This window comes from Schistocerca serialis, chromosome 6 (genome assembly GCF_023864345.2).
Source record: "Schistocerca serialis cubense isolate TAMUIC-IGC-003099 chromosome 6, iqSchSeri2.2, whole genome shotgun sequence".
Lineage (NCBI taxonomy): Eukaryota > Metazoa > Arthropoda > Insecta > Orthoptera > Acrididae > Schistocerca > Schistocerca serialis.
Window position 1 is genome coordinate 231,675,140 of NC_064643.1, and position 16,065 is coordinate 231,691,204.

The 16,065-nt window shown below is 43.5% G+C and overlaps 1 protein-coding gene across 1 annotated transcript in view; it reads right to left on the minus strand.

Moving 5' to 3' along the window:
• Positions 1–709: 709 nt before the first annotated feature.
• Positions 710–16,065, minus strand: part of LOC126484788 (uncharacterized) — a 30,053-nt gene continuing 14,697 nt past the window's right edge. The window contains exon 2 of the mRNA XM_050108385.1: positions 710–1,099. Within this exon, the coding sequence (XP_049964342.1) occupies positions 710–1,099 (390 nt within the window). The remainder of the gene's footprint in view (positions 1,100–16,065) is intronic.

Sequence of the window (16,065 nt, forward strand, 5' to 3'; positions counted from 1 at the left end):
CTAAGGACATCACACACATCCATGCCCGAGGCAGGATTCGAACCTGCGACCGTAGCGGTCACGCGGTTCCAGACTGAAGCGCCTAGAACCGCACGGCCACACCGACCGGCTGTTAATTTAAAGTACAGCTTCGTTTCTTTAATATGACATTTATATAGTCTTCCAGAGTGTCAGTTCTAGGCAGCATGTTGCTAGCAATAATATCAATGTTTCTTTCTCTGAACTCTCTATGTTATTATTTATTCCTTCACATTTGAAAAACCTTAAATGCGTCAAGATATGACTATGATTTCTTGATATTTTATGTTTGATAACCTACGAAAATGCTGGCTGGCACAACTAATTTCATCTGTCGTAGTGAGAGATACCCTCGAAAATGTAAATCCTAATTAAATCGTTTAAAGCTTCCCACGATATCAGGTGGTCACACATCCGAAAGTTCATAGATATCCAAGCACTTGACAGAACCTGAAAGTGGAGAAAATTGTGTTAGTTTATTTCGTTGAGAGGCCATGAATTCATATAATGTGGGTGCTCTTTGGTCGTTGAAAAGCAAGTTTAAATATAATCTCAAACCAGAAAAGATAAAAAAATAAAGTTTAATTGTTGTTTCCTGAAGAAGAATATTACGTTAGAGTGCAGGCAATCTTAATAGTAATAAAAGTCAAGTATATGTGACAACAGAATAACGTCACGACAGCACAGTTAATCAGACGCCAGCAACAGCTGTGATCCAAGAGCGAAGGTTTCCGACGTTGGTGTAGACGGCACAATCTGTCTCGCAGTACTCGCTGCCCCATGAGACAATGCCGACTTGCGTGGTGCCACTAACCAGCGGACCGCCGGAGTCACCGTAGCAGGTGCTCCTGCCAGACTTCCCGGCACAGATCATGCGGCCTGTGACGCCGAACCTGACCACGCATCTGACGCGACCGATGACGCTGATGTTGACCTTCATCAGAGTGGAGGCCGATGGGCCTTCGGTGGCTGTGTTGCCCCAGCCGGTAATGGTAACTGCGAGGCCAGCCGGTGGGTCGTAGCCTTCTACAGGGAGACCAACGATCTCTGCGTTGTTGCCGATCGGGAAAGACCCATCCACCTGAGGTAGAGACACGAATTAATTTAACTTCAGATAATATAAGGGAGAGAGAACTGTATGTTCTTGGCAGGGTAGTACCAATGTCATATTGACACCTAAAAAAAGCTAAAAGAAGGGTAAGGACTGGGCGATTGGGGGGAGGGGGGGGGGAGGAGGGGGGCGGAAATAGATTTAGTAGCATCACACTCTTCAACAGCGAAGATATCACACGCTAAATCTCTATATGACAACGTTGTGTGTAATCCAAGGAGTAATCAAGTTTTGTTTGAAAACACTCGTCACGTAGTCACAGTGAAAACTTTTATTCACATGGCCTGTGAATGCAGCCACGTTTCGTTTGATCAAAACAATCGCCACTTGAGATGCGATGCTCAGTCTTTCTGGTAAAATATAAGTAGTACGTCTTTCATTAAAGTACAGTATGTGGTGTCTTTCGTACAAGATGAGTCGCCTTCTGTGGCGCCTTTCAAAACCAAATCCTCTCGCAATGAAATTAAGTTCTATGAGCAGATAGTTGTCAATTTTTCCAAAAGTCCGTAATCATTATTATTGTTGTCATTGTTGTTACTATGCTCTTTAGTCCGAACAGTGGTTTGATGCAACGCTTCATACAAGACTATGCCTTGGAAGCTTCTTCATCTGATGTGCTGCCACCTACAAGTACACATTAGAATCTACAAACTGCATTCATGCTTAGATCTCCTTCTACAATCATAATTCCCCCCATCCGACACTTCTCATCATTATCAAACTGATTATTCCCTGGATAAAAAGTTGTCTGTAAGCTTGCCATGTAAAATTCGGAGAAAACCCCAAGCTTTCGGTAACTACCTATCGTGAAACTGGCGAGGGTCCTACTTTTATGCTGAATCTGTAGCATATGACTTGCTGAATTACATCATGGTGACATAAATGAAATGACGTGCCCTGAGGTGACGCCCTCCATGTGCGTACATAATGTTTGCGCACTCTATCCAGCGTTCCTAGGAGTGCTCATCCTTCGCATATGAGCGGTGGACTATGAAAAGTCTTATCGTGTGCGTTTTATTAACTGTGGAAAAATGCTCCTATCGGACCACAAAACATGCGAATATGTCCCGGTGAATTTAAAATGAAAGACCCTGACCGAAAAGTGGAGTACCAGTTGCCTTATTCTACCTTCCTACAAAAATTTTCCACAAAATTTCGTCATGCGAAGAGGTTGGCACATTTTTTAAAGGTAACTCACTTCAGACTCCCACAAGCTCCTCTAACAGTAGCTCATCCACACCCACTAGTCCATCACTGTAAGTCGCTGGTACCCGTCCATCACTCACTTTTTCAGTCCCACACCTTGGCATTATCCCTTCTCCCCTTTCTTTTATTGTCCTCTATGTCATATTCAGAGTCCACTTCGATCTGTCCCACTACTATCTTCTCACTCTCGCTCTCTATTCCTATTATTATCTCATTCTTTCGTTTGTCATATGCTCTGTCTCTCACTATCAGGGCTCTCACCTACTTCCACTTTCTCTTTATTCCTCCCCCCCCCCACCCCGCCCCAATAGCACTGCCACCATCACTCTTTTCCTAGGACTATCCTCTTACTACCAACTACATTCCACTATCACTGGGTCCCTTTCTTCCTCTCACACAGCCATTGTCTCATTCGCTCTTTGCACAATGCAACCATAGCATACTACACTCCTGGAAATGGAAAAAAGAACACATTGACACCGGTGTGTCAGACCCACCATACTTGCTCCGGACACTGCGAGAGGGCTGTACAAGCAATGATCACACGCACGGCACAGCGGAAACACCAGGAACCGCGGTGTTGGCCGTCGAATGGCGCTAGCTGCGCAGCATTTGTGCACCGCCGCCGTCAGTGTCAGCCAGTTTGCCGTGCCATACGGAGCTCCATCGCAGTCTTTAACACTGGTAGCATGCCGCGACAGCGTGGACGTGAACCGTATGTGCAGTTGACGGACTTTGAGCGAGGGCGTATAGTGGGCATGCGGGAGGCCGGGTGGACGTACCGCCGAATTGCTCAACACGTGGGGCGTGAGGTTTCCACAGTACATCGATGTTGTCGCCAGTGGTCGGCGGAAGGTGCACGTGCCCGTCGACCTGGGACCGGACCGCAGCGACGCACGGATGCACGACAAGACCGTAGGATCCTACGCAGTGCCGTAGGGGACCGCACCGCCACTTCCCAGCAAATTAGGGACACTGTTGCTCCTGGGGTATCGGCGAGGACCATTCGCAACCGTCTCCATGAAGCTGGGCTACGGTCCCGCACACCGTTAGGCCGTCTTCCGCTCACGCCCCAACATCGTGCAGCCCGCCTCCAGTGGTGTCGCGACAGGCGTGAATGGAGGGAAGAATGGAGACGTGTCGTCTTCAGCGATGAGAGTCGCTTCTGCCTTGGTGCCAATGATGGTCGTATGCGTGTTTGGCGCCGTGCAGGTGAGCGCCACAATCAGGACTGCATACGACCGAGGCACACAGGGCCAACACCCGGCATCATGGTGTGGGGAGCGATCTCCTACACTGGCCGTACACCACTGGTGATCGTCGAGGGGACACTGAATAGTGCACGGTACATCCAAACCGTCATCGAACCCATCGTTCTACCATTCCTAGACCGGCAAGGGAACTTGCTGTTCCAACAGGACAATGCACGTCCGCATGTATCCCGTGCCACCCAACGTGCTCTAGAAGGTGTAAGTCAACTACCCTGGCCAGCAAGATCTCCGGATCTGTCCCCCATTGAGCATGTTTGGGACTGGATGAAGCGTCGTCTCACGCGGTCTGCACGTCCAGCACGAACGCTGGTCCAACTGAGGCGCCAGGTGGAAATGGCATGGCAAGCCGTTCCACAGGACTACATCCAGCATCTCTACGATCGTCTCCATGGGAGAATAGCAGCCTGCATTGCTGCGAAAGGTGGATATACACTGTACTAGTGCCGACATTGTGCATGCTCTGTTGCCTGTGTCTATGTGCCTGTGGTTCTGTCAGTGTGATCATGTGATGTATCTGACCCCAGGAATGTGTCAATAAAGTTTCCCCTTCCTGGGACAATGAATTCACGGTGTTCTTATTTCAATTTCCAGGAGTGTATATTCTCGCATTTATAATTTTCCGTCTCTTTGCCACTGCCACGTTCTTCTTCTCTCTCAGCATCTAATAGAGCGAATATGTACACAAGCCTAATATTTTTGGAATTTCTTAAAGGTAACGAAGAAGGCAGGGTAAGGCAGGTGGTACTTTTCAATACGTGTTTTTAAAATTAGCATTTTTTGTGCTCCGATAACAGCATTTTTCCTCTGGTTCCCTTCTTTTTCATCTGCAGTCGGGTCTGTAATTCATATGAAAAGAAAAGAATGAGTAAAATTTTATTACTTTACTAATGTGAAATTGAAATAACGCAAAACAAATTTTACACCTTAGAGCAGATTTTACGTGCAAAAAAGTTTACACGTGCTTCAGTACTACAATACGTGGTTCCCAGGTAACAACGGAGACACTGGAGCATATTTCTCCGTGCTACGTCGCTTATAAACTACGATTTCATCTCAGACCGCAATTTAAGAGCGTCTTTTAAGCCTACGAGTACATTTGAACCTCTGTTTCTAGGAAACGTATAAAGACGTGAAGAAAATTTTGAAGGTAGTTGGAGGCCCGTATGTTTGTAATACATCGTAAAAAGATACATTCATTTGCTGTGCATAGCCGTCTCGGAATCCGAGGCTGAGTATGGGTACCCAAAAAACAAGGTTTTGAGGTGTTTCCGATAACGCATAAGGATTTCAGAAAACGGGGACATTGCTCTTCTAGATAATTGCCTAGAGATTATACTGTTAAATCTGAGCAATTTGCTGCAATTGCTTTTTTATTTACATTACTTCTCACACTAGATTCTACTTGTATAAGTAGGCTAACTTCGAACCTCCGTATTTCGGCAACGTATAAAAACATCAATACAATTTTCAAGTTCGTTAAAGATCGGGATCTTGTAAATATATCGTAAAAATTTCAGCCGTTTGATGTGGTTACCCGTCTCGGAATACTCCGCTGCATTGTGGTCCGGTGATAATGGCATATATATAGAAAAAAACTGTTTTATGGAGCTTTTCGAGGAATCGACCATGAACTAATGATGTTAGCATTTGTCCCCTCAAGACCACCGTAGACCACTTCAAATCAGATACAATCAACCGATTTCTTCCATTTTCCTAAGCAGGAGGAAGTGTGTAAAATTCAAACTTTCACCGTAGAGTGTAGGATAATTACACTGAGACGATGATTCTGTTGGATACACAAACGTTTCCTCACCCGAGGGCTACACGAAACACCTTACCCTCTTTATATCATCAATAGTACTCAAGGTACAAGAACCGGAAAATCCCGTTTTTATGCGCCTCGTTTTGGAACATACTGGGTAAGCATGCTGTGCGTTGTGAAGTGAATAATCCATGTATCTATTGAACTTTATGTCACAAAGTGTAATACTCACTGCTTCTCCGGTCACAGTGTCCCAAAAGTTCGAAAAGTGGGTCAGAATACTAGTGCGATCAACAATAATCTTGTGTTTAATTAATAGGCTGTCGTCAGCAGGCACTAATTTTTCTAAATTTCTGTACTTCAGGTGAAGCTGATGTTCCATTCAGCGACATCAACAGTCCGTATCGACTGACTCACGTAACTGCTTCAACACTCACAAGGAATGTTATAAATCTCTGGCAATCTCATCCCGAAATTATCTTTAACAGTTCTTAATAGTTCCTTAATTTTTCTGGGATGCAAAAAATCAATCTGATTCTTTACCTGTTCAGGTCTATCTGCATTAGTAGCTGTTGCACCGCAGAATGCGAGACGCTTTATGTGTTGGTGCTCCCGCCTTGTTGTAAGGCCTGGCGTCTTAGTATTCTTGACAGTTTTGACCAACTGTCAAATATTTAAATACTCATTCCTTTTTAACACCGCCTTGAGATCATTCGTCTCGTAGCCATGTCTGAAATAGTCCTAGCTCTGTGAAGTACGGTGTTCAGCATAGCTGGATACTAAAAGCTACGTCGGAGGAGATACAGGTCACATGCATCGTCTTTCGATACACAAAGTGGCCGGTCGTTTATCTACTTTCCTTTGCACCAGCACATCAAGGAAAGTCGACTTTCCACCCTTCCCCACTACCGCCGTAATTCTTATTTTCGGATGCCTGTTTCCCTATTGTCAATGAAGTACAGCAGTGCCACATTAATAACATAACGTCAATGTACTTGAAAAAGAAGTATGGATGGAGGAGGCATTAAGCAAGGCCTGTTCTTCTAAATCTTCCATGAAAAAGTTAGCTATTGCTGGTAACAGAGGCGAAGCGATGGCTGTTCCACCAGTCACTTCACTTTTACTTTCCACTCCACAAGTAATACGTGACTGTCACAGTGTTAGAATGTTTTCTGTCAACGGGGAAATAACTACAGCCAAGCTGCGACATAAATATCCTTCACCTGAGTTTAGATTCAGGACGTTCTCAATAGGTTTTAGTTGTGCCTATCTTATCCTAGCATTCTTCTGTTGCTCCGCTTTCCTTGTCTGAAATACTTATCGTCAATATTTCCTGCAATACATGGCTACACTCTCTAATGTTCAGAAAAGACTTCTTAATTCGTAAATTTATGTTAGATTTGCTGAGTACACGGTTTTTCCTGAGTATGTATGCATTTTAATTTGATTAATTCATTTCCTTCATCCCCATTTCTCTGTTCGTCTGTTCTGCCCCCTCTCTGTCCATATCCTTCTTCCCATCTCTCTGCTCATTGCTTTATTCCTTCTGCCCATCTCCTCCTCCCCCCTCTCTCTGTCCATTTCCTTCCCCATCCCTCAGCCCATCTCCTCCATCACTCACTCCGTCACCCTCAACCCTTTCTTTGTCAATCTCCTCCTCCCCATATCACCACCTATCTCCTCCTCTCCCCTCTCCTAGTAGCTCTTTACTCTCTGCCATCTCTATCCCTTCCTCAGTACATTTTCTCCTCATCCATATCTGTCTGTCCATTCCCTCTTCTTTCCATCTCCTATCTCCTCGTTCTCCCTCTCTGTCTCCATGTTGTCACCCTCAAGCCAGTAGGTTTTTATCCCCACAGTACCTCAATTATGTAATAGATGTATTCCAATCTCTGTCTTACTCTACAGTTCTTGCCCACTACAATTCCCTCTAGTACCATGGAAGACATTCCCTCATGTCCCAACAAACGTCCTAGTATCCTGTCCCTTCTCCTTACCAATTTTTACCACATATTTCTTTCCTCTCCGATTCTGTGTAGAACCTCCTCATTCCTTACCTCATCAGTCCACCTTATTTTCAACATTCGTCTGTAACACCACATATCAAATTCTTCGATTCTCTTCTGTTCCGGTTTTCCCACAGTACATGTTTCAATACCATATAATGCCATACTCCAGCCGTACATTCTCAGAAATTTCTTCCGGAAATTAAAGCCGATATTTGATATTAGTAGAGTTCTCTCGGCCAGGGATGCCTCTTTTGCCACAGCTTGTCTGCTTTTGATGTCCTCCTTGCTCCGCCTGTCATTGGTTATTTTACTGCCTAGGTGGCTCAATTCCTTAACTTCATCTACTTCGTGACCTACAATCCCGATGTTAAGATTCTCGTTGTTCTCATTTCTACCACATCTCATTACCTTCCACTTTCTTCGATTTACTCTCAGTCCATACTGTGAACGTTGTTCATTCCGTTTAGCAGATCATGTTATCCTCCTTCACTTTTTACTCAGGATAACAATGTCATCAGCGAATCGTATCATTGATATCCTTTCACCTTGAATTTTAATTCTACTCCTGAACCTTTCTTTTATTTCCATCATTGCTTCCTGGATGTACAGACTCGACAGCAGGGGCGAAAGGTTACATCCTTGTCTCACACACTTTTTAATACGCTCACGTTGTTCTTCGTCTTCCACTCTTAATGTTCCCTATTGGCTGTTGCACATATTGTATTTGAAGCGTCGGTCCCTATAGCTTACCCCTACCTTTTTCAGAATTTCGAACACATTGTACCATTTTACATTGTCGAACGCTTTTTCCAGGTCGACAGATCCTATAAACGTGTCTTGATTAGTCTTGCTTCCATTATTACCCGCAACATCAGAATTGCGTCTCTCGTGCTTTTACATTTCCTACGGCCAAATTGATCGTCATCTAGCGCATCAACAATTTTCTTTTCCATTCTTCTGTATATTATTCTTGTAAGCTACTTGGATACATAAGCTGTTAAGCTGATTGTGCAATAATTCTCGCACTTGTCAACTCTTGCCGTCTTCCGAATTGTGTGGATAACGCTTTTCCGAAAGTCAGATGGTATGTCGCCAGACCCATACATTCTACTCACCAACGTGAATAGCTGTTTTGTAGCCACTTCACCCAACGATTTTAGAAATTCTGATGGAATTTTATCTTTTCCTTCTGCCTTATTTGACGTTAAGTCCTCCAAAGCTCTTTTAAATTCTGATTCTAGTACTGGATCCCCTATCTCTTCTAAATCGACTTCTGTTTCTTCTTGTATCACATCAGACAAATCTTCCCCCTCACAGTGGCTTTCAGTGTATTCTTTCCACCTATCCACTCTCTTCTCTGCATTTAACAGTGGAATTCCCGTTTCACTTTTAATGTTACCACCCTTGCTTTTAATGTCACCGAAGGTTGTTTTGACTTTCCTGTATGCTGACTCTGTCCTTTCGACAGCCTTTTTTTTTTTTTTGATGTCTTCACGTGTTTCCTGCAGCCATTTCGTCTTAGCCTCCCTACACTTCCTATTTATTTCATTCTTCAAAGACTTGTATTTCTGTATTCCTGAGTTTCCCGGAACTTTTTTGTACTTTCTCCTTTCATCAATCAACAGAAGTAATTCTTCTGTTACCCATGCTTTCTTCGCAGTTACCTTCTTCGTACCTATGTTTTTCTTCCCAACTTCTGTGATACCCCTTTTCAGAGATGTCCATTCCTCTTCAATTGTACTGCCTACTGAGCTATTCCTTATTGCTGTATCTATAGCCTTAGAGAACTTCAAGCGTATCTCATTCCTTAGTACTTCCGTATCTCATTTCTTTGGGGTGCGTAGTAGACTAGCCTCCTCGTGGTGCACCCCGGGCAACGTGATTATATCGCGGCTAAATAGTCTACAAACTTGGCTACCAGACTATCCTTTGGGATCTCCTGGTAATTCAAACATGCAACGAAGCGACCAAACGAACGATTCCTTTGGGAACCATCCGACTAGAAGATTGGGACCATCAGTCCGGATCTGCCAGCTAAATATTGAGGGAATTAGTCGATCCAAATCTGAATATCTTTCAAAGTTTCTATTGGACAATAGCATCGATGTGGTACTCCTTCAGGAAACACATATCGACTCGCAGGAAGACTTACAAAGAAGAGGACGTATTCAAGGCTTCCAACAAATAGGCGCAACATATCATCACGCCTATGGCACCGCCACATATGCCCGATCCGATATTGAACATGCACACCTGCTGTCCACAAGCACAGAAAACAACATCCATGTTGTTGATATAAAAGTAGACTACATAAGACTTATAAATGTCTACAAACCACCAAACCAAATCTGGCCAAGTATTGTACTACCCGCACATGAACACCCAATGATATATGCCGGTGATTTTAATATCCATCACGAAATGTGGCGATACACCCAAAATAATGAACACGGAGAAGCGCTGGTGGAATGGGCCGACGAGAACAATCTACATCTTATATTCGATGCCAAGGAGAGGGGCACATTCCACTCGGCCACCTGGCGCAGGGACTACAATCCGGACCTCTGCTTTGCAACTACCGATAACGAGGGAAAACCAGTGCCTATACATAGAAGGGTTGCCACAGATTTCCCACACAGCCAGCATAGGCCTGTTATTTTAGACATCGGTGTCACTATACCCCTGATACGGTCCTTCCCTCGACCTAGATGGAATTTCCAAAAAGCTGACTGGGAGAAGTATTCAGCGGACCTTGATAAATGTATCCGGTTTATACCGTCACTACCTAAATGCTACGATCGTTTCAGGAAAGCTATAATTACCACAGCTAGAAAACACATTCCTAGGGGGTTTCGAAAAGAATACAACCCAGGATGGAATGCAAAATGCCATCAGCTATATGAGGACTTTACTAGTAGTGGTGACCAAGAAATAGCTGATGACCTCCTCCACAATCTAGATTCCGCAAGATGAAAACGATGGACTGAAGCAACTGAAAGAATGAATTTCACTCAATCAAGTAGGAAGGCATGGAGTTTGTTACGTAAACTCGGAGGTACGACAAGACCAGCCCAGAAAAATCCAACCATAACACCAGAGAAAATTGCAAATAACATTGTCGAAATGTCAAGAGCTCCGAGAGACAAACCACATACCAGGGTATGAGCGCGAACTCAGAACACTAAAAAAGAATACTCCAAATATATCAGAGCTTTCCAGACCATTCATTGAGGATGATGTCATTACTGCCCTCAAGGATATGAAACCGGGCAAAGCCACAGGTTTTGACAACATACATCCAGAATTTCTAACCTACGCTGGAAAGAACGTGGTCAAATGGCTGGCAAATTTCTTTTCGAATATTTTGACTACAAACCATCTCCCTATAGAATTCAAAAAGGCAAGAATAATAGCTTTGCTGAAACCAGGGAAACCAGCAGACCAACCGCTAAGCTACAGACCAATAGCACTTCTTAGCTGTACATACAAACTTCTCGAACGACTTGTCCATAATCGAATTAGCGGCATTATTAAGGAGAACTTACCTATAGAACAGGCAGGCTTCAGACCTGGCCGTAGTTGCTGTGACCAAGTTCTGTCATTAACATCCTACATAGAGGCTGGCTTTCAACAGAAACTGAAAACAAGTGCTGTATTTCTAGACTTAACATCTGCATATGATACTGTTTGGAGAGATGGAATAAATTACAAACTCTTAAGAGTGATTCCTTGCCAGATTTCAACATCCTTAATACATAATATGCTGAGTAACAGAACCTTCCAGGTCACCCTAAACGGAAAGACAAGCAAAACAAAATCTATTAACAACGGGCTTCCGCAAGGCTCCGTATTGGCCCCTCTTCTGTTTAACCTCTATATAGCAGATCTCCCAAACCTAAAGTCAAGAAAATTTTACTGTGCGGATGACATAGCACTGGCTATCAGAGACAAGTATCTCTCCAATACAGATGAAGTCCTTAATAATGACGTCGAAATACTATACAATTATTTCAAGAAATGGAGACTCAAGCCCCCCCTAACAAAACTGAAGTATCTACATTCCATCTTAATAACAAAATGGCAAATGAAATTATTAACATAAAACTCGGAAACACCAACCTCAAACATAATAAGTTTCCAAAGTACTTAGGCATAACATTGGATCGCACTCTTTCTTACCGAAAACATCTGGAGAACACCACTGCAAAAATTGGAACACGGAATAACATCGTTCAAAAACTTAGTGGTACTACTTGGGGAGCTAACGCAAAAACATTACGCACCTCATCTATTGCCTTAGTGTTCTCTGTGGCTGAGTACTGCGCTCCAGTCTGGCTTAATAGCTGTCACACCAAACTTATTGACAGGCAATTAAATAACACAATGAGGTTGATTTCTGGAACTGTTAAATCAACGCCCACGTACTGGTTACCGGTGCTATGTAATATCCTGTCCCCGGACCCGCGTAGAAAAGTGGCCCTACTGCACGAATTCAGAAAGATTGAGACAAAACTAGAACTACCAATTAAAGAAGAATTCTCACAACTGCGACACACTCGATTGAAATCAAGAAAGCCACCCATACGCACAGCTGAGCAGCTTCAAAATAATAACTATGACCACATGAAACAATGGAGACTAGATTGGAACCAAAAGACAAATGACCCACTACAGACCTGGTTTGAGAGCTATAACTGCAACATCTCTGGAATGGAACTAACACGGAAAACATGGTCCGCATTAAATCGAATACGTACTGGACATGGCAGGTGTGCGGATTCACTACACAAATGGGGAAGAGCGATGTCACCAGAATGCGACTGCGGTGCCCCTAGACAGACGATCCAACAGATCCATGGTGAATGCTCCTTGCGAGCATATGCAGGGAACTGGTCCGACTTCCTGGAGGCATCCCCATCGGTGCTAGAATGGATCTCAAACCTCGATATATCCTTTTAACTGACCAATACAAACATAAATTATATCCATGATTGTTATAAGATTTTAATGTCCAACACTTGATGTATTAATGCTGCATGTATAGCCATACGCTAAATAAATAATAATCTCATTTCTTTGCGTATTGGTTATTCCTGACTAATGTCTTAAACTTCAGCCTACACTTCATCACTACTATATTGTGACCTGAGTTTATATCTGCTCCTGGGTAGGCCTTACAATCCAGTATCTGATTTCGGAATCTCTCTCTGACTATGATGTAATATAACTGAAATTTTCGCGTATCACACGGCTTTTTCCAAGTAAATCTCCATGATGCAATGTAACTGAAATCTTTCAAAATCACCCGGCCTTTTCCAAGTATACCTCCTCCTCCTCTTGTGATCCTTGAACAGGGTATTCCCTATTACTAGCTCAAACTTGTTACAGAATTAAATTAGTCTTTCTCAACTCTCATTCCTTGTACCAAGCCCGTATGCTCTGCCGGCCGCGGTGATCTAGCGGTTCTAGGCGCTCAGTCCGGAGCCGCGCGGCTGCTACGGTCGCAGGTTCGAATCCTGCCTCGGGCATGGATGTGTGTGATATCCTTAGGTTAGTTAGGTTTAAGTAGTTCTAAGTTCTAGGGGACTGATGACCATAGATGTTAAGTCCCATAGTGCTCAGAGCCATTTGAACCATTTGAACCGTATGCTCCTGTAACCTTTTTTTTTCTACTCCTTCCCCTACAATTGCATTCCAATCCCCCATGGCTATTAGGTTTCCATCCCCATTTAAATACTGTATTACCCTTTCAATACTCTCATATACTTTCTCTATCTCTTCATCTGTAACTTGCGACGTCGGTATCTATACCTGAACTATCGTTGTCGGTTTTGATTCGCTGTCGATTCTTATAAGAACGACCTTGTTACTGAACCGTTCACAGAAACACGTTCTCTGCCCTACCTTCCCATTCATAACTAATCCTACTCCAGAAATACCATTTTCTGCTTGTTGATATTATCATATACTCATCTGACCAGAAATCCTTGTCTTCTTTCCACTTCACTGACCTCTACGATATCTGGTTTGAGCCTTTGAATTTTCTTTTTCAGATTTTCTGGTTTCCCTAACACGTTCAAGCTTCCGACATTCCACGCCCCGACTTGTAGAACGTTATCCTTCCGTTGATTATTCCATCTTTTTCTCATGGTAACCTCCCCTTTGGCAGTCGCCTCCCGGAGATCACAATGGAGGAGTATTCCGGAATCTTTTGCCAGTGGAGAAATCATCATGACCCTTCTTCATTTACAGGCCACATTTTCTTGGATGCACTTTACGTGTCTTTAATGCAGTGGTTTCAATTGCCTTCTGCATCCTCATGCCGTTGGTCATTGCAGAATCTTCCGCCTTTAGTGGCAGTTTCCCACCCCCGTACAAGAGAGAGCCCTGAAACTCTGTTTGTTCTTCCTCCCTCTTTGACAAGGCCATTGGCAGAGTGAGGGTGACTTCTTATGTCGGAAGTCATCGGCTGCCAATGCTGATTATAAATCAAAAAATAAGCAGTGGCAGGATTCGAACCCGGGACTGAATACGTTTTGCTTATAAATCAAAGACGGAACACCCCCCCCCCCCCCTTTTTAACTCATTTTGTTCGCTTTAGTTCGTTGCATCTGCTCGGGGCAGGCGTTGTAATACATCGGTTTAAGGTCGTTGTTGATCGATTAACTCAGTTTTTTTATTTGAGAGGGCAGCTAACCCTCTAACGGAACACGCTTGACTACCGGGCCGGTGAACGCCTAGACCACTGGTATGAGTGGAAAACAGACAGCCAGGTCCGGATGGAATACCAGTTCGGTGTTACAAAGAATATCTACGTTATGGACTCCTGAATTATCTAGCATTTTTTCGCGAATCTCTCGCCGAGCGTAAAGTCCCTGGCTGCTGTAACAAAGAGCAGCTTAGTCTTGTGTATGTTGCTGTTGTGGTCTTCAGTCCAAAGACTGGTTTGCTGCAGCTTTCCATGCTACTCTATCCTGTGCCAGCTTCTTCATCTCCCAGTACCTACTGCAACTTACATCCTTCTGAATATGCTTAGTGTATTCATCTGTTGGTCTCCCTCTACAATTTTTACCCTCCACGCTGCCCCCCAATACTAAATTGGTGATTCCTTGATGCCTCAGAACTTGTCCTATGAACCGATCCTTTCTTCTAGTCAAGTTGTGCCACAAATTTTTCGTCTCCCCTATTCTATTCAACACCTCCTCATAAGTTACGTGATCTACCTATTTAACCTTCAGCATTCTTCTGTAGCACCACATTTTGAAAGCTTCTGTTCTTTTCTTGTCCAAACTATTTATCGTCCATGTTTCACTCCCATACATGGCTACCATCCATACAAATAGTTTCAGAAACGACTTCCTGACACTTAAATCTATACTCGATGTTAACAAATTTCTCTTCTCCAGAAACGCTTTGCTTGCCATTGCCAGTCTATATTTTATATCCTCTCTACTTCGACCATCATCAGTTATTTTGCTCCCCAAATAGTAAAACTCATCTACTACTTTAAGAGTCCCATTTCCTAATCTAATTCCCTCATCATCACCCGACATAATTTGATTACATTCCATTATTCTCTTTTTGCTTTTGTTGATGTTCATCTTATATCCTCCTTTCAAGACACTGTCCATTCTGTTCAACTGGTTTTCCAAGTCCTTTGCTGTCTCTAGGAGAATTACAATGTCATCGGTGAACCTCAAAATTTTTATTTATTCTCCATGAATTTTAATAACTACTGCGAATTTTTATTTTGTTCCCTTTACTGCTTGCTCAATATACAGATTGAATAACATTTGGGATAGGCTACAACCCTGTCTCACTCCCTTCCCAACTACTGCATCCCTTCCATGCCCCTCCACTCTCATAACTGCGATGTGGTTTCTGTGCAAATTGTAAATAGCGTTTCGCTCCCTTTAATTTACCCCTGCCACCTGCAGAATTTGCAAGAGAGTATTCCAGTCAACATTTTCAAAAGCTTGCTCTAAGGCTACACGTGCTAGTGTATAAAAAGGGTAAAAGAACGGACCCGCAAAATTACGGACCAATATCCGTATCATCGGTTTTGCTGTAGGATTCTTAAACATGTTCTGGGTTAAAATATTATAAATTTCCTCGCCACGGGAATGCTTCTGTTTACAAATCAGTACGGTTTTGGAAAGCATCGCTCTTGCGAAACTCAGCTTGTCTTTTCTTACGCGATAAAGTGCGAATCATGACTGAAGAGCAGCAGGCAGATTCAGTATTCATATATTTCCAAAAAGCGTTTAACACGGTGCTCCACTACGGGCATATCGAATAAGGTGCCACATATGTGAGCGGATAGAGGCCTTCTGGAGTAATAGTACCCACTACGCTGTCCTCGACAGCGTGTGCTCATCAGAGACAGGGGTATCGCCCAGAAGGACATGGTGAGCAGCAATCTGTGGCTGTTTTCCAATAATGCTACGGTGTACAGGAAGCTGACGTCGCAGAGTGACTTTGGAGGGGGGGGGGGGGGGGTACAAGATAACTGAGACAAAACTTCTAGTGCGTCGAATTTCAACTAGCTCTAATTGTAGAAAAGTGTAGATTGGTGCAGATGCGCAGAATAGACAAATTCCCCTAATGTTCGAATACGTCTTTAGTAGTGTGCTGCTAAACACAGTTATATCGCTTAAATTTACAGCGTGATGCTGCAAAGCGATATGA